General features: G+C 42.4%; 1 protein-coding gene across 1 annotated transcript in view; it reads left to right on the top strand.

The window, feature by feature from the left end:
- Window positions 1–17,991, top strand: part of RIOK3 (RIO kinase 3) — a 29,643-nt gene extending 11,652 nt beyond the window's left edge. Inside the window, exons 2-13 of the mRNA XM_073550834.1 lie at window positions 4,318–4,439; window positions 4,624–4,769; window positions 4,852–4,959; window positions 8,118–8,227; window positions 8,635–8,778; window positions 8,864–8,991; window positions 9,859–10,041; window positions 10,927–11,086; window positions 15,822–15,902; window positions 16,168–16,257; window positions 16,947–17,054; window positions 17,287–17,991. Coding sequence (XP_073406935.1) covers window positions 4,318–4,439; window positions 4,624–4,769; window positions 4,852–4,959; window positions 8,118–8,227; window positions 8,635–8,778; window positions 8,864–8,991; window positions 9,859–10,041; window positions 10,927–11,086; window positions 15,822–15,902; window positions 16,168–16,257; window positions 16,947–17,054; window positions 17,287–17,394 — 1,488 coding nt within the window. The 3' untranslated portion in view covers window positions 17,395–17,991. The remainder of the gene's footprint in view (window positions 1–4,317; window positions 4,440–4,623; window positions 4,770–4,851; window positions 4,960–8,117; window positions 8,228–8,634; window positions 8,779–8,863; window positions 8,992–9,858; window positions 10,042–10,926; window positions 11,087–15,821; window positions 15,903–16,167; window positions 16,258–16,946; window positions 17,055–17,286) is intronic.
- The last annotated feature ends 3,994 nt before the right edge of the window (window positions 17,992–21,985 follow it).

Below are 21,985 nucleotides of genomic sequence, written 5' to 3'. Positions count from 1 at the left end.
CCGGCGGTTGGGGACCCCTGCTTTAGGGGTTAGGAAGAGAAAGCACAGTAGTTTGACAATAAATGGCTTCATCCAACCTCTGACCATGAGTGGAGAAAGTTTTGGTGTTATCATTCCTATTCTCTACAAAAAGGCCAAGAAAGCAAAAATTCTGCCGCAGTTTGTAAACTTTTGAGCACAACTGAATAAAATACGTGTGTATCTAAGCACTCAGCTGTTAATCATATGATATAGAATAAAGAGTGTCTGCTTTGGTTATGGAATAAACAGCACTGAAGGGATCCAAATGAAAGTGTTTATTCACCCATCTAAGAGCAACAATTCGTCTTCCCAACTGAAGCCTTTATCAATGACGGTGAGATGGGATATAGTGTATATGTGCGCGTGATCAATTAGTTATACATCACATAATTGTGTTGCAAAATGAAAAAAGATGTACCGGTATGTTATTAAAGTAGTTAATAAACATCCCTAATACTCTAGTAGAAAAATCAGTTATTTGTTGCAGGTAAGAGTATATACATCATTAATAGCAGCTGTATAGCCACATAACGTCAGCACAATGTGAGTGTTTAAGCGTCCGGGTGTGCACTGTAAGCAATCGGTGTAGAAGCCATTGATCTCGTCTGCCATCAATACAGCGAGTAACCATGTGCAAACGCCATTACTGTCACCTGATGGGTCACTAAGGATGTCAGTCTGCTCCACCAGGACTGTGCTGGGAGTGCTGATCTCACAGTAAGAGGATTGATTTGGCCGCGGAGAGCCACATGAGTTACACAATCTCTACTATGTTATTTGCCGTTAGGCATTATGGAAAAGGGCGTGATGCCAGAAAGAGCCAATTGGCTAAAACTGATTGCAGACGATTACTCGCTTGTTATTAGTTTACTATTATCTGTTGCAGAGTAGCAAAGTAGTCAGACTTTGGAGAAATCTATTGTTAATGTTCCATTAAAGGGGTTTCTGTAGGTGACTTATGTATTTTTAGGGTTTATAATAGGATAAATATAAAATGGAATCACTACTCCCCTCCATTGATTTTTTTTCTCCCTTTCCTCCGGTCTCTACTTCCACTCCTGTCTCTGCCAGTCACTGTTCGCATCATTGACCCTCTCCATCCAGTGATTGGTATAATGGCATTCCTTGCGCATTAAAAGGAACCTGTCACCATGAAAACGCAGCTCACTCTGCAGGCCCCATGTTATAGAACGGGGGGGGGGGGAGTATATTGATATATATTTTTGTGAGAAAAGATTCTGCATGACCCGTGTTTTAATAATTTATTCATCTGCTCTGTGTGGGACTTGTGGTTCAGTGAGCGGTCCTATCGGTGATTGACAGCTTATCAGAATTATTACTCCAGTCAAAGACTAAAGTAACCTTTCTGGTGTAATGGTTGTCGCCACTTTTGATGGTGTTTTTTTTTGTTTTTTTTTTTTTTGCTTTGCCCCATCCCACTCTGGCTTCACTCACTTTGACAGAGTTGGCCAAAAGTGATGTGAAAATGCAGAGTTAAATTTATTTTGTGAAATTTTGTGTTGTGTAAAAATACAATATCTTTTCAAAGTGTTTGTTACACCAGAATTCTAGCGTAAACCCTTTAATCAATGGAGGCCAAAATGCTGTAATCCAATTCTTCTTTCTAAGGCCAGGTTCCTATTGCGTTTAGGCAGTCCGTTAATGCTGCCATACACTCCCATTACCAAGCGCATCGCTAACGCATGTCATAAGCGGCATGCATTAGCAATGTGCCGTCATTCTGTGACGCACCCTCGGACACGATCCGAATATTAAACGGACTGCGTTCACAATTTGGATTGTGAATGCAGAATTAAAAACCTGAGAATGTCAAAGAAGCATCACATTAAATCAGCTGTATTTGAACATTTCACCATCACTCAAGATAGAAAACATTATGTCTGTCAGTGTATGACAAATGATCCAGACGAAAACAAATGCTGTGAAGCCAAGATGAGTGCATATTCAGGCAAAGATAAAAATGCTCCTACCAGAGCTTCTAATCTAAAGAGACATTTACAGCGCTTTCATCCAGAAGTACTGAAAGCAGTGGATGAGAAAGACTGCATCCAAACCAATGAACCAGTGCCCAGCTCTTCCAGCCAAACAAAGGAGCAGAGAACTTTGCAGCCATCAGTTGCAAGATATTTTGTCAGTGACAAAGTTACTGTGACAATGACAGTAGATACATTTAAAAAACAGATCATAGAGCTTGTTGTAAAGGATAGTGTGCCTATTTCATTATTTTCACGACCAGCTTTTATGTGTCTGAATGGGGAAATGGCCCGCAAGCTTGGTGTTTCTCTGGAGAGAGAGAGAGAATTAGAAAATTAGTAATCGAAGAAGCTTTTAAACAAAAGGAAGAACTTAAAAAAACTCTCAAGGGACGCTTTCTGTTTCTTAAAATGGATGCCTGCACACGTCACAGAGTGAACTATTTTGCCATCAATGTCCGATTTGTTTGTGACAAAAATGAAATAGTTACCAAGACATTGGCAGTAAAAGACACCAAAGCTCATCACACCAGTGAGTTTCTCCAGGTCTTGGTGGAAAAGGTTCTGCAAGACTATGAACTTAAAAAAGAGCAAGTTCTTTCTGTCGTAACTGACAATGCTTCAAATATGATAAGTACTATTAAGCTAATGAATGAGAGTAATGATGGTGACCAGCAGCTAGAAGAACATTCTGGGTCCACAGACACAGAAATGTTTGAAATAGAGGAACACAGTATTGTAACTGAGGAGCAAACTGAAGTTGCTTCAGATGAACAGCAACATGATAGTTTAGATGATCTTGTTGAAACTGTGTCAATATGTTCTTTCATTCATCACATGCGCTGTGTTGTGCATACGCTACAGCTGGCTATAAGAGACAGTCTGCAAGAAGGACATGCTGCTGCACTGATTGGCAAGGTGAGAAAATTGGCTACTGTTGCCAGAACCCCTAAAGTTGACTCAATTTTGAAGAGACGTGCTGGAAAAGGGGCAATTATTGATCAAGCCACACGATGGGGCAGTACTTAATGATTCAGCGCTTGGTTGAACTGAAAACCTTTCTTGTAGACATGGCTAACCCTCAACTGACGCTAAATGAAAGTCAGTGGAATCAGGTGACAGCTGGAAAAATTGCTAGAGCACCCATTTACAGTGACTAAAAAATTACAAGCAGAGGACTTAACTCCAGGTATTTTCTTAAAGGAGTGGAAGAACCTGATGTTTCGCCTGTCCCAAAGAAGAGGGTTAATTGCAAGTGGCATTGCTACATCAATGAAACGGAGAGAGGAGCTACTATTACAAAATAACATTCTTTTGGCAGCTGTTTATGTAGACCCAATGCATCGGATTCTTCTAGATGATCAACAGCTAAGTAAAGGAAAAGAAGCTCTGTTTGAAATAGCAGTAAGGATGAAAGGGTTGCAGAACAGTCAGGAGGAAGAAGAAGAATTTGGTCGTCCTGCCACATCTTCACCCTCATCATCAACTGATGAAGAATTTAATTTCGAAAAATATTTGGATCACAAGGACCGTGCAAAGCGTTCCCGCATAGAAGAAGAGTCATCCCCATCAAGGAACACAGCCAGTACATTTCAGCAGAATTTTTCATGTGCACTAAAAGAAATTGAGAAATTTGACCGTTCATCAAAAATAACAGTGCAACAAGCGATTCCTCTGTATCCTGACATTGTCAGAGATGTTGCCCGAGTGGTTACTGCTTTGCCACCAACACAAGTTAGTGTAGAGAGGTTGTTCTCTGCTCTCAAAATAATTAGATCAGATTTGAGGGCATCCATGAAGGAGGATCTGACAGAGGCAATACTTTTTCTGAGGACAAATTTATAGATTTCTTCTTATTAACTGCATAAAAGTGTTTATTGCATATTTACTTACAGTTTAGAAAAGTTTATAAAAGTTATTTGCTATATTCTAATTGTATTCTAATAAATGTAGTTTTTGCTCTAAGTGGTCTGATTACTTATATGATGGTGAGAAACTGAATAAGCACAATGTTTAATATTTTACAACAGTAAATTTGTTATGAATTGGCCATTTATGAAGGAGCCGGAGTCTGATAAAATCCAGGAGTCGGAGTCGCAACTGTGGCTTACCGACTCCACAGCCCTGATAGTCGTAGACGCTGTTCGGCAGCTCTCTATGGGTGGGCATGACTACTGGGGGTTGGCCCCTTGCCTTTCAGCTGTTGGGCTCACTTTCTTGTGTAAATGTGACCTACTAAAAGTATAATGAGATGTTGATGCTTCCCGGTTTGTGTAAACTACTGTGCATCATTCTCTTATAGAGCCCTTGGGGTTTACCTACAAAACCAATGAATCAGTCCTCATTGGCAGATGTCATGAGTGAGGAGCTCGCCAGAGAACTTCAGCTGGAAGAAGAGAGCCACGTGTTCCCACCAGAAGCCATGTAAGTTACATGTATGACCTCAGGAGTGGCCATCGCTCGGTGATCCACTCCTTTGTGGTTTGTTATACTGAAGCTGCCCTGTGATCTCCTTTTTATGGTCAAGAAAAAGAATATTCTACATAGTTACTTGTGCATACTTTGTTTTGGCCTGACCTCTAATGGCTGCACGTTTGTCATGCTGTAGTTCTGATGACGGACCTTTCTTGACGTCTGAAAACATCGATACGTCCAGTGATGAGGTTTTGGCTCAGATGCTGCAGATGCAGTTTGACAAGGAGTATGATGCTCAGCTGATGAGAGAGGAGAAAAAGTTTAATGGTGACAGTAAAGGTAAGGGGAGGAAAGTTGTGCATGCGGAAATGGCTGAACAGTCCAGATAGCTAGTAAAACAACTTCTTCTTGTTTCTCCTAGTTTCGATATCTTTTGAAAACTACAGAAAAGTGCATGCTTGTGAAGAAAGTGAGAGTTCTGAAGATGAAGTGGATTGGCAGGACACCCGTCATGACCCCTACAAGGCTGGTAGGCACATTACCCTTCCATATACATGGCCCTTGAAGGGTGGGGAAAGGAGGATCGTGAAAAAGTATTTCAGCATGCCCAATCCTTTGTGCGGTTTCCAGAGTTGTCAGTCACCTTTTCCTCTCCTCCATTTTATTAAGCATACCTGTTCAACCAAACGTGCATGTTTTTGAAGGATCTTGTGTATGGTAACTTTATTCTGTAGCTCCATAGTTAGAAAATGGAAGAACCTCTCTTAACCCCCTTCCCGACCTGTGACACCACGTAGGTGTCATGAAAGTGTGCCAATCTGACCTGTGATGCCTATGTTGTCATGGCGAGATCGCGTTCCTGCGAGTCAGGTGACCGGGGTCACTGAAATGTCACCTGACCTACAGTTACAGGAGGACCTGTACTTGACCCCAGGGGGAGTGGATTTGCCCGACCCCCCCCCCCGGGGCTACGATCGCTCTGGGGATCAGCGGAATTGTAATATTTCACCAATGAAACTTGGTGAAATACTAAAATCGGCCATGGTTGAAGACCGCAATCTGCAGCCGCCACCGACTGACGGCCGCGATCTGCCGCTGTCAGTATTTCCTCCCCCTTGTCCTGTCCTCCACTCCGCCGTCCAATTCGCGCCCCCCCCCCCCCCATACCTCCCAGTGTCCCTCTGTCTCCAGACCTTCCCTCCATGGGCACCGCCATCTTCTTTCGGTTAAAAAATGGCGGGCACATGCGTAATGTGCCCGCCAAGATCTGCCACCCGGCAGATGTCATTCATTCCAGGTACTATTTGATCACTGTGATAGGGTCTATCAGTGATCAAAATAAAAAAAAGTAAATAAAACCCCCTTTATCACCCCCGCTTAGGGAAAAAATAATAAAATAAAAATATGTATTTTTATTTTTCCGTTGGGGTTGGAATTAGGCTGTGTGCCTACGTTGCGTTTCTTACACGTTTCCGCCGCATTTTTGCCACAGCAGAGACACTTAAAAAAAAAAAACACATTCCCATGCAATCCTATGGGATTCCGCAGTTGCTGGGCCCATGCAGCGGATTTTCCCGCTGCGTAATCGCATAGCCGTAAAATCGCATCATGTCCATTATTTCTGCAGAATCGCGGCGATGCCGCAATAGGATTGCATTGAAACGCTCACTTTACGCATGTGGCTATGCCCACCATGCGTAAAGTGATCGCTTCGTGTGCTGATGGTACCCAGGGTCGGGAGGAGAGGAGACTCTCCTCCTTGCCCTGGGTAGCATATTTCTGTAAAAAATAGAATTAAAATAAAAAATAGGGATATACTTACCCCCGGAGTCATCTTTGCCCTCATTTGGCGCTGGCGGCAACTTCCGTTCCCAGGGATGCATTGCGCGAATGACCGCTACGTCATCAGAGGTCATCCGCGCAATGCATCCCTGAGAATGGAAGCTGCCGCCAGCGCTAATGAGGGCCGGGATGACTTTGGGGGCCGACAGAGGGTAAGGATTCTGCAAGGTAAAAACGCTTGTGTTTTGCGGGGAAAACGCATTCGAATCCTGCATGCGTTTCACCCACATCAGGGAGTTGCCGAAATGCTGCGGACATTTCCGCAGCATTTCTGCAACGTGGGCACATAGCGTTAGGGGTGTGTTGGGGTTAGGTTTGGAGTTAGAATTGAGGGGTTTCCACTGTTTTTTGTGGAAATTTTTTATTTTTTTTTTTACGGCCCTGCGTTATAAACTTTAGTGAAACACTTGCGGGTTCAAAGTTCCCACAACACATCTAGATGAGTTCCTTGGAGGGTCTAGTTTGCAAAATGGGGCCACTTGTGGGGGAGCTCCAGTGTTTAGGCACACAGGGGCTCTCCATACGCGACATGGTGTCCGGTAACGATTGGAGATAATTTTCCATTCAAAAAGTCAAATGGTGCTCCTTCCCTTCTGAGCCCTGCCGTGCGCCCAAACAGTGGTTTATGACCACATATGAGGTATCGGTGTACTCAGGAGAAATTGCCCAACAAATTTTAGGATCCATTTATGTGAAAATGAAAAAATTGATGCTAAAAGAACATTTTTGTTGGAAAAATAAAATGTCCATTTTTTTTTAGTTCCTGTGAAGCATCTGAAGGGTTAATAATTTTCTTGAATGTAGTTTTGAGTAGCTTGAGGGGTGCAGTTTTTAGAATGGTGTCACTTTGGGGTATTTTCTGCCATATAGACCCCTCAAAGTGACTTCAAATGTGAGGTGGTATATATATATATATATATATATATATATATATATATATATATATATATATATATATATATATATATATATATATATATATATATATTTTTTTGTTGTAAAAATAAGAAATCGCTGGTCAATTTTTAACCCTTATAATAACTTCCTAACAAAAATAAATTTTGTTTCCAAAATTGTGCTGACGTAAAGTAAACGGAAAGTAAAGGGAAATGTTATTTAGTAACTATTTTGTGTCAGGTAACTTTCTGGTTTAACAGAATAAAAATGTGAAAATTGCAAAATTTTCGCCAAAATTCCATTATATATTTTATTTTTTTTCGCACAAATAAGCCCAAAAATTATAGACCTAAATTTACCTCTAATATGAAGCCCAATATGTCACGAAAAACAATCTCCGTATCGCTAGGATCTTTTGAAGCGTTCCTGAGTTATTACCTTATAAAGGGACAGTGGTCAGAATTGCAAAAAATGGCCAGGTCATTAAGGTCAAAACAGACTCCCTTTAACCCCTTCATGACCCAGTCTATCACCAGATTTTTGCTACCCCATTTGAGTACGGCATGATGTACGCACAGACTCTGGTTCCAACGATGTGTAACTTACTGGGATGTTTGTTGTGGTTTTTATAGAATCACTGTTTTCTTTGCTGAAGATCTCTGTTCTGTGGATGCTGAGTTGTGTAACCCTGTCCTGCTCTGTGTACACTGTGCATCGGTAGACAGCTGCCAATCAGTGGTGGGAGAGTGGTTGGACTACATATGAGCAAGTTTGCTAGTCCTCTAGTGATTTTCCCCAAGCTCAGCAAGCACCCCAGTAAGTGATATCACTGGAATCAGGGTCTCTGCTCCTACATTATGCTGCTCTCGGATTAGGTGGCAAAAACCTAGTGACAGACTCGCTTTAATGAGCCTGATCATTTACATAGACACTACTTTTTGTCTGTAGATAAGCCCACCACCACACCAAAGAGAGGATTCACAGGAAAAGGGAAGGACATAACAACAAAACATGATGAAGTGGTTTGTGGCAGGAAGAATACTGCACGTATGGAAAATGTAAGTAATTATGTTGCTGTAGTCCTAGATATTGTATTTCTATTTATTGGTTAGAATACAACAATATTTTAATGCAAAAAAATTAACATTTTTGTCGCAAAATGATTTGCTCTTGTGAAAACCGCGCACTGACACTGCAGATTGTTGGTGTTTGCTCTGCCTCAGGCAGGGCTGTCACATATGGGAAGAAAAGGCAATCTGTAGTGTAAACTGTGTGAACAGGACAGTGGCTAACAGACAACTCTGAGACTTAAGTGACTTCAGAAAGTGGATAATTTTTTATTTTTGTTTTTTAATAAACTTACAAAAAATTACACAAAAAAACCACTTTCTCGAGTTGCTGGTATTTCTTTGTATATTGCAATTTTGGTATTGGCTTTAACACTTCAACAATTTGTCTTTTGCAGTTTGCACCAGAGTTTCAGGTTGGAGATGGAATAGGGATGGATCTGAAGCTGTCCAACCAAGTTTTTAATGTTTTGAAGCAACACTCTATTTCTGAGCAGCGTAAGAGTGCGAGACTGCACGACAAGAAGGAAGTCTCCACTGCTGTAAGTAGGCCTGCCTCCTCTGGGAATGGGCTTTACTGGGGTATTGCTGCTTTACCACCTAACTTTACCATGTCTTGTGGTGCAGGAGAAAGTAGTTGACCCTAAGACCAGGCTGCTGTTATACAAGATGGTGAACGCTGGGGTTCTGGAGACCATTAATGGCTGTGTGAGCACTGGGAAAGAATCCGTTGTTTTTCATGCCAGTGGAGGAAGGTATGTTGACTAACTAGCCTTGTCGAATAAATGTGGGATTTTTGAAAATGGAGGAAGTCTACCAAACGTCTGTTATGAAACAGGGAAACACAGACTTCTTCATTGACAATAGATAATAACACCCACAGATCACAGCACATGTCCATGAAGTGAGAAAAATATGTTTCAGCTATTTGCTTTAATTATTTAAAAGAAGAAAAAAAAAAATCAAAGGGTTTATATTGTAAGGCCGGGATCACACATGCGAGAAACTTGGACAAGTCTCATATCTTAATACCCGGCACTGCCACCGGCACTCTGGAGCAGAGTGTGCGGCTGCGTGTATTTCTAGGCAGCTGCATTCTCCGCTCCCGAGTGCTGGAGGCAGTGCCGGGTATTAAGATGCAAGACTCGTCCAAATTTCTCACGTGTGATCCCGGCCTAAAAGATTCTCATCTATCCATGGGATCAGTGATAACATGGATTGAAGGGGGTCCGACTGCTAGGACCCATACCCGTTGGCACTGCGCGCTTTTATCCCTGTTAAAATGGAGCTGCAGTACACATGTTCTGCTGCAGTTTCATTCATTCTCCATAGGACTGTCGAACTCTGCTCTTGGTTTTTCTGGCAGTCAGGCATGCACACTGCTCTTCCACTGTAACGGGTATAAAAGTGCCTTGTTCTGTATGGTGCGGAACCTAGACAAGTGGCCTCTAGGTACTTTGTATTAAACTTGTATCCTAGCGAGAAGTGTCTGATAATGATCAACGATTTTATTTTTCATAGGTGGATGAAAGCCTAAATAGAATTTCATGTGATCTTCAGCCTTAACTAGAGTTCATGTCCTGTTAAAAGAAATGTTTATAACGATTAATTTCCCTATTTAGTATGGAAGATCAAGACGTCCCTGCCGAATGTGCCCTCAAAGTATTCAAGACCACCTTAAATGAGTTCAAGAACAGGGATAAGTACATCAAGGACGACTATAGATTCAAGGATCGCTTCAGCAAGCTCAATCCGCGTAAAATCATCCGCATGTGGGCAGAAAAGGAGAAGCATAACTTGAAGAGGTATGCCAGTGAATGCAATTGTACCATAGGAATAGAGGTTACTATCTGAGGAAACGGGGGTGACTGTTGATGGGATTAAATAAGGGAGGGTGTATATAGGGTGGACATGTGGAGTTCCGGAAAGTTTTTGGGGTAACTTTAAGGCCGGTTTCACATTTGCGCTTCAGGGCGCAGCGACGGCCTGCGCACGGCCGCCGCTAAGCCCCGCCCCCTGTCACGCCTCCGCCGGTAGCTCCGCCTCCCTGCGCATGACGCTGCATGCGTCATGCGTCCCCTATCTTTATCACTGAGGACGCAGGCCGTGCGCAGTATGCGTTTGGCAGCGCCTGCGTCCTTTTGACGGTGCGCCGAGCGCAACCAAATTGCAACAGGTTGCGTTTGGCACTGGTCGGCGCACCGTCAAAAGGACGCAGGCGCCGCCAAACGCATACTGCGCACGGCCTGAGTCATCAGTGATAAAGATAAGGGGCACATGACGTATGCAGCGTCATGCGCCAGGAGGCGGAGCTACCGACGGAGGCGCGGCAGGGGGCGGGGCTTATCGGCGGCCGTGCGCAGGCCGTCGCTGCGCCCTGAAGCGCAAATGTGAAACCGGCCTAAATTGAATTCCTAAGTGAACAGTTAATCAAGATAGTGGTTAGCAAATGGTAGAGACGACAAAGATGAGCCTGGCTGGTTTGGAGTGGGGAGAATTGGGAGTAATCCCTTAAAGATTTATTCCAAGGATGAGCCATAAAGATGTTTTCTCAGAAAAGCCCTTTACACCGTGTAGCTGCTGTAGTTTTGCTGCAGAGCTCTGCTGAAAAAGAATGTATCACTATATTAACGGTACATGTTGTTCATGATGGGTCTTTGTGTTTTTATGTTAAAATAATCCTAAAACAGGATGAAGAAGGCTGGTATTCCTTGCCCAGAAGTTGTCATGTTGAAGAAGCATGTTCTGGTCATGTCTTTTATTGGAAAGGATCAGATACCCGCCCCCACACTCAAAGAAGCAAAACTGAGCTTGGAGGACTCCAAAATTGCTTATTACCAGGTTCTGGCTGTAAGTAACCACATTTTATCTGTTTTTAAGCAATTTAAGGTCTAATGAAAGTGGTTATTCAGGACTATTGACCTATCCTTAAAGGGGCCCACTACTTGTACAACCCCTTCTTTTAATACTGCATCCCAAATGTGAAGTAAAAATAACAAATACTCGCCTCGCACTGGGCCTTTTCCAACAATGTTTATTTCGAGACTCCCAGCAATGGTGTGACATTGATATACCACATCAGTCCCGACAGTGTTCACTGGGGAAATCAGTATTTAAGAAGGGGTTGTCAAAGTTGTGGACAAACCCCTTAACCTAGGCCCAAAAAAAAGCATACCTTATGTATTAAAAAAAAAAAAAAAAAATCTATAGGTATAGGAGTACGTTGCACAAAATATAATGTATACCATGATTTATCTGTTGTGCAAGCCCTGAGGAGAAGCCATTATAACCATTGTATTGAAATGGGAGAAATCTTATGTAAAATTACCATGGAAATCCACATGTTTTATATTTGCTGACAACTGTTTCAGATTTTAGATTTATAGAGAATTTGCAGTATAGGAATGTACACTTTTACCCTTCCATGTCTAAGGGCTATTTCACACGTCAGTGTCCCTGGTACGTGTGGTGACCGTTTTCACACATACCGACAGACACTTAAACACATAGACAAATTCAAGCGAATAGGTCTGTGCACATGTCGGTGTGTTTCCACGGACCATGTCTCTGTTGGCAAAATACGCTGACTTGTCGTGGTTTTTTTTTTTTTTTTTTTTTTTTTTACAGCCGCATGGGCTGCAAAACGTCCTGCACATGGATGACTTCCGTGTGACACGTACCGGTGTCTGGAAGCAGCGGTATAGTTAGCACTGTTTCCCGGTGCTATAGACCACTTGCATCATTCTCCACTGCTGGCACTGCGATCAGTACGAGCAGGGGAGAATGTTATAGTCAAACAGGAACAGTGAGAACAGGCGGCGGCTTATGGGACTATTACACCTGCTGCTAATTACAGTAAGAGCAGGCGGCTGATGAGTATTAATCAGCTGCCGCCTGTGCTATAAATAGACATTAACTCCCCCTGTTTTTGACTAGTTTTTAAAGCAGACAGCTGGGGACTGGTATTCTCAGGCTGGTAAAGGGCCCACTGTAGTATCAAAAATACAGGGGAATCCACATCGGTTTGTTTATTTATAGAGCAGGCGGCTGATACTCCCTTCAGCCACCACCTGCTCTCACTTACTGGCAGCAACAGGTGTTGAATATAACGCTCACCATTCTCCCATGCTTGCGCTGATCGCAGTGCTAGCAGCGAACAATAAGAGCGATCTTCAGCATCCGGCATCGGGTACAGTTAGTGCTGTTCCCGCTGCTTCTCAATTGCTGGTACATGCGGTACCGTTGCCACCAGGGCTGTGGAGTCGGTAAGCCAAACCTGCGACTCAAACTCCTCAATTTCCCTTACACCAACTGCGACTCCTGACTCGTATATATTGCTTATATTTAAGTGAAAAATTTATTGTAGTACAATGTGAACATCAGACATTTAATTATTTTTATGATACAATAATCAAGATATTTAGATGGAACATAATATATATTGGAATACAACTTTAGAACACAAAAAACTGTAATAGATTGTAAATATGTAATATTGATTACATATATATAATCACTATGTAATAAACTATGTAAGTGGCAAAAAACAGTTTTCAACAAAACATGCTAAATAACATTTGTGCAGTCTATGAATTTGTTCTAAGAAGTAGAATTGCCTCCATCAGATCCTCCTTCATAGATAACCTCAAATCTGACCTAATAATTTTAAGGTTAGAGAAAAACCTCTCTACAGTAGCTTGGGTTGGAGGCAAAGCCGTCACCACATGGGCAACATCTCTAACAATTTCCGGTTATTAAGGAATTGCCTCATGCACAGTCAGTTTTGATGAACGGTTGAATTTTTCTATTTCTTCGAGAGCAAGTGAAACTTTTTGCTGAAATATGGTTAATCTGCTTGCTATAGGAGACGGAGTGAAATCTTTTTCCTTGCGGCAACACTTTGACAAGTATTTGGATGACATGGAGCAGGCAAAGTCAGATGCCTCATCTGATGAGGATGAAGATATGGCAGCAGTAGCACTGTCAGGACCCAAGTCCTCTTGCGCCTGGCAGTCCTCCTATAGGCCACTCATCCGAACTACTTCAGTCAGATCTTCTTTTCCTTTTAATAAGCTGTTGATCATCAAGCAGTATACGATGACTCGGGTCCACATAAACAGCTGCCGGAAGAATTTTATTTTCCAATAGCTGTCTCTCTTTGTTTCATTGAAGCAGAAATGCCATCTGCGATTAAACCTCCTCTTTGGGACAGGTAAAATAGCAAGTTCTTCCACTCCCTTATGAAAATGCCAGGAGTTAAATCCTCAGCTTGTAATTTTTTTGTCAAGGTAAATGGGTGATTAAGCAATTCCTTCAATTCAGCCACCTGTGCCAATTGACCTTCATTTAGGGTTACCTGAGGGTTCGCCATATCTATAAGAAACTGTTTTAGTTCAAGCAATCGCTCAATCATTAAGTGCTGCCCCACCGAGTGGCTTGATCGACAATTGCCCCTTTCCCAGCACGTTTCTTCAAGATGGAATCAATTGTAGTGGTTCTGGCGGCAAAAACAAATTTCCGCACTTTTCCAATCAGATTTCCAGTATGTCCCTCTTGCAGACTATCTCTTATTGCCAGCTGCAGCGTGTGCACAACACAGCGGATGTGATGAATATGGAAGTGTTTTGAAGCGGCTTCAACAAGATCATCTATTTCAACAGTAATTTTGCTGTTCTTCTGTTGTAATATCTGTTTGTTCCTCAGTTACATGAACAGCACTGTGGCCTTCCATCTCAAACATGCTGAATCCTAAATTTTCTTCTAGCTGTTGTTCATTACTCTCATTCATCAGTGTAATTGTACTTACCGTATGTACTCGAGTATAAGTCGATCCGAGTATAAGTCGACCCCCCCCCCTAATTTTGCCACAAAAAACTGGGAGAACTTATTGACTCGAGTATAAGTCTAGGGTGGGAAATGCTCCATAGATTATGCCCCCATAAGAAGCTCCTTAGATTATGCCCCCCATATGCTGCCCCCATAAGAAGCTCCATAGATGATTCCCCCATATGCTGCCCCATGTAAAAATAAAAAAATGACATGCTCACCTCTCCGTCGCTGGGTGTCAGATACTCACCTGTCCTGCGTCCATGGCTGCTCACCACTATCTGCCACGTCATCAGTCAGTGACGTTCAGACTGCAGGGGGCGCGGCGCGCACTAACACGTCACCGCGCCCTCTGCTGTCTGAAGTCACTGACCGATGACAGACACAGACAGCAGCAAGCAGCCATGGATGCAGGACAGGTAAGTATCGCTATACTTACCCGTCCTGACGCTGTGTCTTGAGCCCCCAGCTTTTCCGCGCTCTCTCTTCCTGCCCTCAGCGGTCATGTGGTACCGCTCATTAAAACTCATGAATATGCGCATATTCATGAGTTTTAATGAGCGGCACCACGTGACGGCTGAAGAGAGAGCACGGGGAGAAGCTGGGGGCTCAAGACACAGCGTCAGGACGGGTAAGTATGACCTTACACCCCCGTTCCCCCTCCCCCTCCGACCCACCGGTGTATATGACTCGAATATAAGACGAGAGGGGGACTTTCAGCCCAATTTTTTGGGCTGAAAATCTCGACTTATATTCGAGTATATACGGTATGTTTGAAGCATTGTCCGTTACAATAGCAAGAGCCTGTTCTTGTGTGAATGTAGCCTTAGATCAGGAATAGAACAGCTATTGATAGGACATTTCATAACTTCCCAAATTCCTATGAAAAAAATATTCAGCACATTCTGCATTGAACTACTGTACCCAATTTATTATATATTTTAGGAGTCGGTCCATTTAATTCCGACTCCTCAGCCCTGGTTGCCACAGATATTACACACTGATACTGGTATCTGCGGTACTGGAAATGTCAGGTCGTGTGAAACTGGCCTAAGGATGAGTTTACATTTTGCAAAATTGTGATAAAACTTCATCGTTATTGGCACGGTTTTTCCGTAATTACACTTTTTGGAGTTTTGCGAAATCTTGCCGAAACAAAGGTGGTTTTACCACCTTATTAACCCACAGAGCAATGAGGTTTTCAGTCTTTCATAAAATGTAGATTTATAGTTAAATGGAGCTTTTTTTTTATGGATTCAGTGCGCTGCTGAACATAACCGTCAATTACTCGTGTATTAGAAGATCGATGCTTTATTCATTTCTTTTTCCAACGCGTTTCGAAGTGCAAATCACTTCTTCCTCAGGGGATGATATACAGTTATACAGCCTGTATATCATCCCCTGAGGAAGAAGTGATTTGCACTTCGAAACACGTTGGGAAAAAGAAATGAATAAAGCATCGATCTTCTAATGCACGAGTAATTGTGTGTTATGTTCAGCAGCGCACTGAATCCATAAAAAAGCTCCATTTAACTATATGTCTCGGCGGTCACTGGTTTGACTTTTGGATGTGCGGCAGCTGACTGATTTCATGCGCTATACCTCTCCTATATCAGGTGAGAAGAATTTTAATATGGTTCTTACCCTGTTTCTCAGATAAGACCCTATTTGCGCTTTTTTCCGTTCCTATAATGTGAATCAATAAAATGTAGATTGTAATTATTTTTTTTATTTGTTTTTTTTTTTTTTTTTTTTTAAGATGATGAAGCAGCTTTATGAGAAGTGCAACCTTATACACGCCGACTTGAGTGAATATAACATGTTGTGGAATGATGGGAAGGTAACTATCCAGTTTAGTAAAATGTCACAGGCTAGATGAAGAGAGATTTGTTTGTCCTTGTTCATGGTGAAGCCTTCGCCTGTCAGGTTTTAATATCTGGTGTTGACCTCTTATATGTTGCATCAGTGCCATCATTTGTGAGTGCTGGCTGTTCTGTACAGCTGACACGTTACTCTTAAGGTCTGGGATCAGGTAGAGTCTTAGATGCTGTGGTAAATGATAGAAATATGTTTCTATACATATCTTAATTTCTTTTCTCTTGTAGGTTTGGCTTATTGATGTGAGTCAGTCTGTGGAGCCCACTCACCCTCACGGGCTGGGATTTCTGTACAGAGACTGTAGGAACGTTTCTCAGGTAAGAAGGGACAAAACTGGAGAGGTTTCTACTTTGATAGGTAAAGCACTGTAACACTTTTATTTTAGGGTTTCTAGCACGTCATACACATGGGAGTAATCTGTTTTTCTTTGTTTGGTTTTCCTTAAGTATTCCATATAAATTGATTTAAAAATCTTGGCATGTTCCTTTGAATTACATAGTTTTGATGGAGACTGTGCATGGGGGTCTTAATGAGAAAAAGCCAAAGGATCGCCAGAATCCTACTGATTTACCTGAAGCAGTGGAGGGGTGATAAATCTAGTAAATACCTGTAAGAAAACTGTGTGAAATGGAGGATTATCCCAGGGTTTGTTGTGGATTTTCACACCGTCTGATTAGATATCGAAGCTGCACTACTCCACAACTATTGGAGTGAAGCCGCCAAAATAATAATGAACTCTGAATTTAGTGGGAGGAGGTAGATTGATATTTACTATGGGAGTCATTTTGACCCAGTAAGTTCAAATCGCGTTAGTGTGGTACATGGGCCCCCTTACAAGTATTGTCAGTGCTGTGTAATCAGGGTTAAGTTTCAGTATAGTGTAAGTTGTAGTAAAGAAAATGATTTATGGAGGTAAATTTAATATTGAATGTAAAATTGGTCTCTTACATAGGAAAGACTCTGGATTGTGTAAGTGATAACCATGTCCTTTTTTTGTTCCAAATAGTTCTTCCAGAAATGTGGTGTTTCTGAGACTCCCAATGAACGTGAGCTCTTTAATATGGTGTCTGGACTAAATATTGCATCTGACAATCAAGTAGATTTCATGGCAGAGGTAAATGATTTACCAACCCACTCAAGCTTTTCTTTCATTAAGGCCTTATTAGTACAAATTCTGAGATCCAATGACTTTGGTGTATATCGGCAGAATGCAGCGCTGTCATTATAACTAACTGCGACCAGTTTGTATATGGCTATTTAGAGGATGTTCTGGATTTTTGGGGTATCTATCTTGCAGTAACTGAACAGATTAGGGTCTTCTAAAAACCTTGGCTTTGTCCCTCTAGATTGAAGCTCTGGAGCGAGCAAATGAAGATCATGTCCAGAATCATGGAAAGAAGATAGCGATGTTCCAGAAGGATGATGACGGCCCTCCACCCATCTTTGATGAATAACCCCAATGCTGCAACTGCTTTAAAATAAAAGCAAAAAAAAAAAGGAAAGGAGAAATAGGCTGTGTCCATACAGCATTAATGCAGCGGTTAACATCCCTGCATAATGCAGGTTGGAAGAGCTGAACCCGATCAGTGTGCTCCCTACAGGACAAAACTCCTGATCATGTTTTTAACGTGTGGCTTGAACACAGTGAGACTGAGATGGCTCGAGCAGCAGAAAATGCTGTGTGTTTTTAAAATTTAGATGAAATGCTTGACTCATACTTATAGTGGCTTTTGATGTTGAAGGGATCAGTAGAGACCTTTACATATAGGGTGGCTCGCATAAAGTGTCGTCTTCACCTCTTTATTGACAGCCGATCTTGCAAATTGCAATGGGCTTGCTGTTAGTGAAGTGGGCTTTTACCGAAGCTCAGACATATGTCCACCATGTAACAAGAAATAGAAACCTATATAGGCAGATTAACTGCATTCATTATAAAAGGTAATGTGCAGAAGCAGGTAGCTTTTTATGTGGCAATGTATGCTTCAATCTGTGTGGAGTAATTTGTGTATGAGGCTTGTAGAATGACTGAGAAATAAAACTCTTAAACACCATGTTGTGGCTTTTACCTTTGTGCATATTCTGTAGAGGTTTCAGTGATATCTTGGCTTTCTCTGCAGCGGTCTGTGCTGTCCAAGCTAGGAGAGCGGACTAGGAGACTTTCTTCTGGCTCAGACGCCATATGATCGCTGCAACCAGTTAGCAGTCACTTGTCCCCTGCCGGCCATTTGCCTGCAACAATCTGGAATTTCCTCCCAGAACAAGTACTCTTATCAGATCATGTTTTCAGGATTTCCTTCGAATTCTACGATTTAATTGTCAGCACCTCAAATTGTCTCCAGTATTCTGTTTCATGGACAGAATCATGACCTGATTGAGGTGTGGAAGACAGAAAATCTGTCTGATGGCCGTGCACAAGCTCACTAATAAAGCCAGAAATGGTAAGACTTCCTCATGTTCCATCTAAGGAACAGAAAACCAAAAACGGGGACATACACCAGTGGCACCCTATAGACTTATGGTGCCCACCAAATACCATCATTATATTAGAAAAAAATGTTGCATGCTGTCCTATATTTCTGGGAAATTTTTCCCTTCATGAAAGAAGCTTCAAATGGAGCCTCTACTGGGAATGTAAAGCTTAGCCTTATGTCTCATTCACTCACAAAACACATACCCATTAAAATCTAATTATACTGTTCACATCACCTTGTTTTGGTTTCCTGCCCAAAAAAAAAATCACTGCGACATATCTGTTTTTGATTAAAGTCAAACGTACTTTAACCCCTTGACCCCCAAATCCTGTCTTTACCTTTCTGATCAAGCATTAATTAGTTATGGAGAAGAGTACTCGATACCAACAACCATAAGGGGAATAAACCTCCATCACAGTAGAATCCAGAAAATACATCTTTGGTAGAAGAATGTACTTCTTGTCCCATCTTTGGATGATTTTGTAGTAGTAGGCAATTCCGCCCAGCATTGCACTAGCCAGCTAGAAGGAGTAATGTACCCTTTTTAGCAGGGCTGTGGAGTCGGTAAGCCAAACCTGCGACTCCGACTCCTCAATTTCCCTTACACCGACTCAGACTCCCACACATATTGCTTATATTTAAGTGAAAAATTTATTGTAGTACAATGTGAACCTCAGACATTTAATCATTTTTATGATCCAATAATCAAGATATTTAGATAGAACAGAATATATATTGGTGTACTACCCGGTTTTCATTCTTTTTGGTACAGATACGATATGGATAGACAGATATGGATAAATGGATAGATAGAGCAGATTTCTAAACTGCTTTTGCTATTGAAATTATCTATGAGCTCAAAAACCTTTCAGGTTATGCGGTTTTTTAAAAAGATGATCAGCTTTTGCAGCTGAAAAACGTATCCTCAAAAAACACAGGAAAAACGCTGTGTGTGAATGTAGCCTTAGATCAGGAATAGAACAGTCATTTATAGGACATTTCATAACTTTCCCAAACTCCTATGAAAAAATATTCAGCACATCCTGCATTGAATTACTGTACCCAATTTATTATATATTGTCGGAGTCGGTCCATTTTATTCCGACTCCACCAAAATGAGCTCCGACTCCACGACTCCGACTCCACAGCCCTGCTTTTTAGAATGCTTAGGTTGGGTGTGGATGTTGAACCTTAATAAAAAAAAAAACGAAAAATCAAGGTTCAAGACCCTAAAAGTACAGTAATTTCTGGGGCTTCTAATGGATTCGGAGTTGCAGGTGTGTCGTCTCCCAGGCGGTAAAATAGAAAACATCCAATGCCAGGTGTTAAGGGTCCACAAGTTACCCACCATGTCTCTTAGAGTGCAATATCTCTTCTAGGTTCTCTGAGGTTTTGCATTCCGGCAGTCCTGTGGGCCCGTTCCATACTAGCGCCTTACAATGGGATGTGTTAAAACATTTCCCTTAGATTGCACCTGGAAGGAAAGATGCTATCCCCGTCATCAATACAGTCACTTCTCTGGTGGCTGGATGTTACTAAACTATCCAGAGTGGTTCCCTGAGTCAATGAAATCTCACGGGTATTCACCAAGGATGCGAGCCCCAGAGGTTGAGGGGGCCCATTTAGAAGATGTAGTAATTCAAGGGGTTTGGTCAGGGGGTAATAGTTTTTTTTTTTCATCAAACTTGAAGGAATTGTTTTCAGTTGAGTTGGCAGTAAGAAGAATCCTTGTGTCCCTACAGGGTTATGTCAGAATCCTCTCCAACAATCAGGTGACGGTGGCCTACATAAACCACCATGGCTGAATCCCGATCCAGCCCCTTAATGGAGGTGATAGATAACTTTCCGCTAATTGGAATAAGTGATCTCCTGTCTTTGATGGTTGTTCACATAAGAGGAAAAGAGAACACCAGAGAAGACTTTTTAAGCTGAATCTAAGGCAAGGAGAATGGAGGTTAGATCAGTCCATCTTCAGCCAGATGGCCCCACATCTGTGCTTTACACCTCTTTGCCACCAGGTTGAACAGGAAGGTAAAAACATTTTTTGTTCTTTGACTCACAGCGAAGGATCCCAGGGGTTGGATGCCTTCTTGGTTCCATGAAACTTCAACCTGGCGTACGCTTTACCTCCAATAGCCCTAATTCCGCTGGTGGTAAGGCAGATCAGAGAAGACAAAGGATTATCTTAATTGCCCCCTTTTGGCCCAGAAGACCATGGTTCTCATGGTTAAGGATAATGTCTGTCACCGACCTGTGGGTCCTCTTTGAGGTTCCGAAGCTCCTCTTAGGGACCAGCCTACTATCCAACCTTCATTTTACAGCTTGGAATTTGAGAGGGTGCTGTTGAAGGAAAGGGGTTTCTCTCCCAATCTTGTCTCCAACCCTACTTCAGAGTAGGACGCTATCCACAACCAGAATTTATGCCAGAACACGAAAATTTCTGTTTCGGCATAAAGGATTGAGGATGGGGCTCCAGTGGGTCGTGTTCTGGAGTTTCTGCAGAAAGGCCTCGAACTAGGTCTATCCACCAGCACCCGCAAAGTTCAGATATCAGCTCTGGGGGCCCTGTATAACTGATCTAGCATGGAATTATTGGGTATCTAGATTTATTAGGGCTTCATAGAGATCAAGGCCGATCTTAAGAGAAAGATTAGTGCCGTGGGATTTAACCCCTTCCTGACATCTGACGTACTGTCCCGTCCATGGGACCCGGGTCCCTATGCCCATGGACGGGATAGTACGTCTACCGCGATCAACGGCGCCCACGTGGTGAGTGCCGCTGATCGCGGCCGGGTGTCAGCTGATTATCACAGCTGAAACCCGGCACAATGTGTCAGGGGCGGTCACGGACTGCCCCCGACACGTTAACCCCTTGCACACCGCGATCAAACACGATCGCGGTGTACCGGGGGTTAAAGGGAAGCATCGGCAGGGAGGGGGCTCCCTCCCTGCTTCCCTGAGCCCCCCACGGCAGCGCAATGTGCAGCGCTGCTGCGGGGGGCTCCTTTCCTGCAGGCCCCTGAATCAAAGATGGCGACGGGGGCCTGCAGGAAGCTGGCTTCCTCAGTGCCTGCAAAGCGCAGGCACGAGGAAGCCTTCTGCACTTCCTGTGACAGATCGCTGATCTGTCACTGGACAGTGATGTCCCACCTGGGACTATTTAATAAAGTTAAAAAAAAAAAGTGTTAAAATAATTTAAAAAAAATCGCCAAATAAATTAGAAAAGAAAAAAAAAATATTCCCCCAATAAAACCATTTTTTTTGGAAATAAAAAACAATAAAAGTACACATTAGGTATCGCCGCGTCCGTAACGACCCGCCCTATAAAACTGTCCCATTAGTTAACCCCTTTAGCGAACCCCTTAAAAAATAAAAAACGAAGCAAAAAATGATTTATCATACCGCCAAACAAAAAGTGTAATAACGCGCGATCAAAAAGACGCATATAAATATCCATGGTACCGCTGAAAACGTCATCTTGTCCCGCAAAAAACGAGCCGCCACACAGCATCATCAGCGAAACAATAAAAAAGTTATAGCTCGCAGAATAAAGCGATGCAAAAATAATTATTTT

The sequence above is a fragment of the Dendrobates tinctorius genome, unplaced genomic scaffold (assembly GCF_039654945.1).
Source record: "Dendrobates tinctorius isolate UK_male_01 unplaced genomic scaffold, ASM3965494v1 ptg000171l, whole genome shotgun sequence".
Taxonomy (NCBI): Eukaryota; Metazoa; Chordata; class Amphibia; order Anura; family Dendrobatidae; genus Dendrobates; species Dendrobates tinctorius.
Note: the sequence above shows the minus strand (reverse complement) of the source record. Positions and strands in the feature narration are given on the sequence as shown.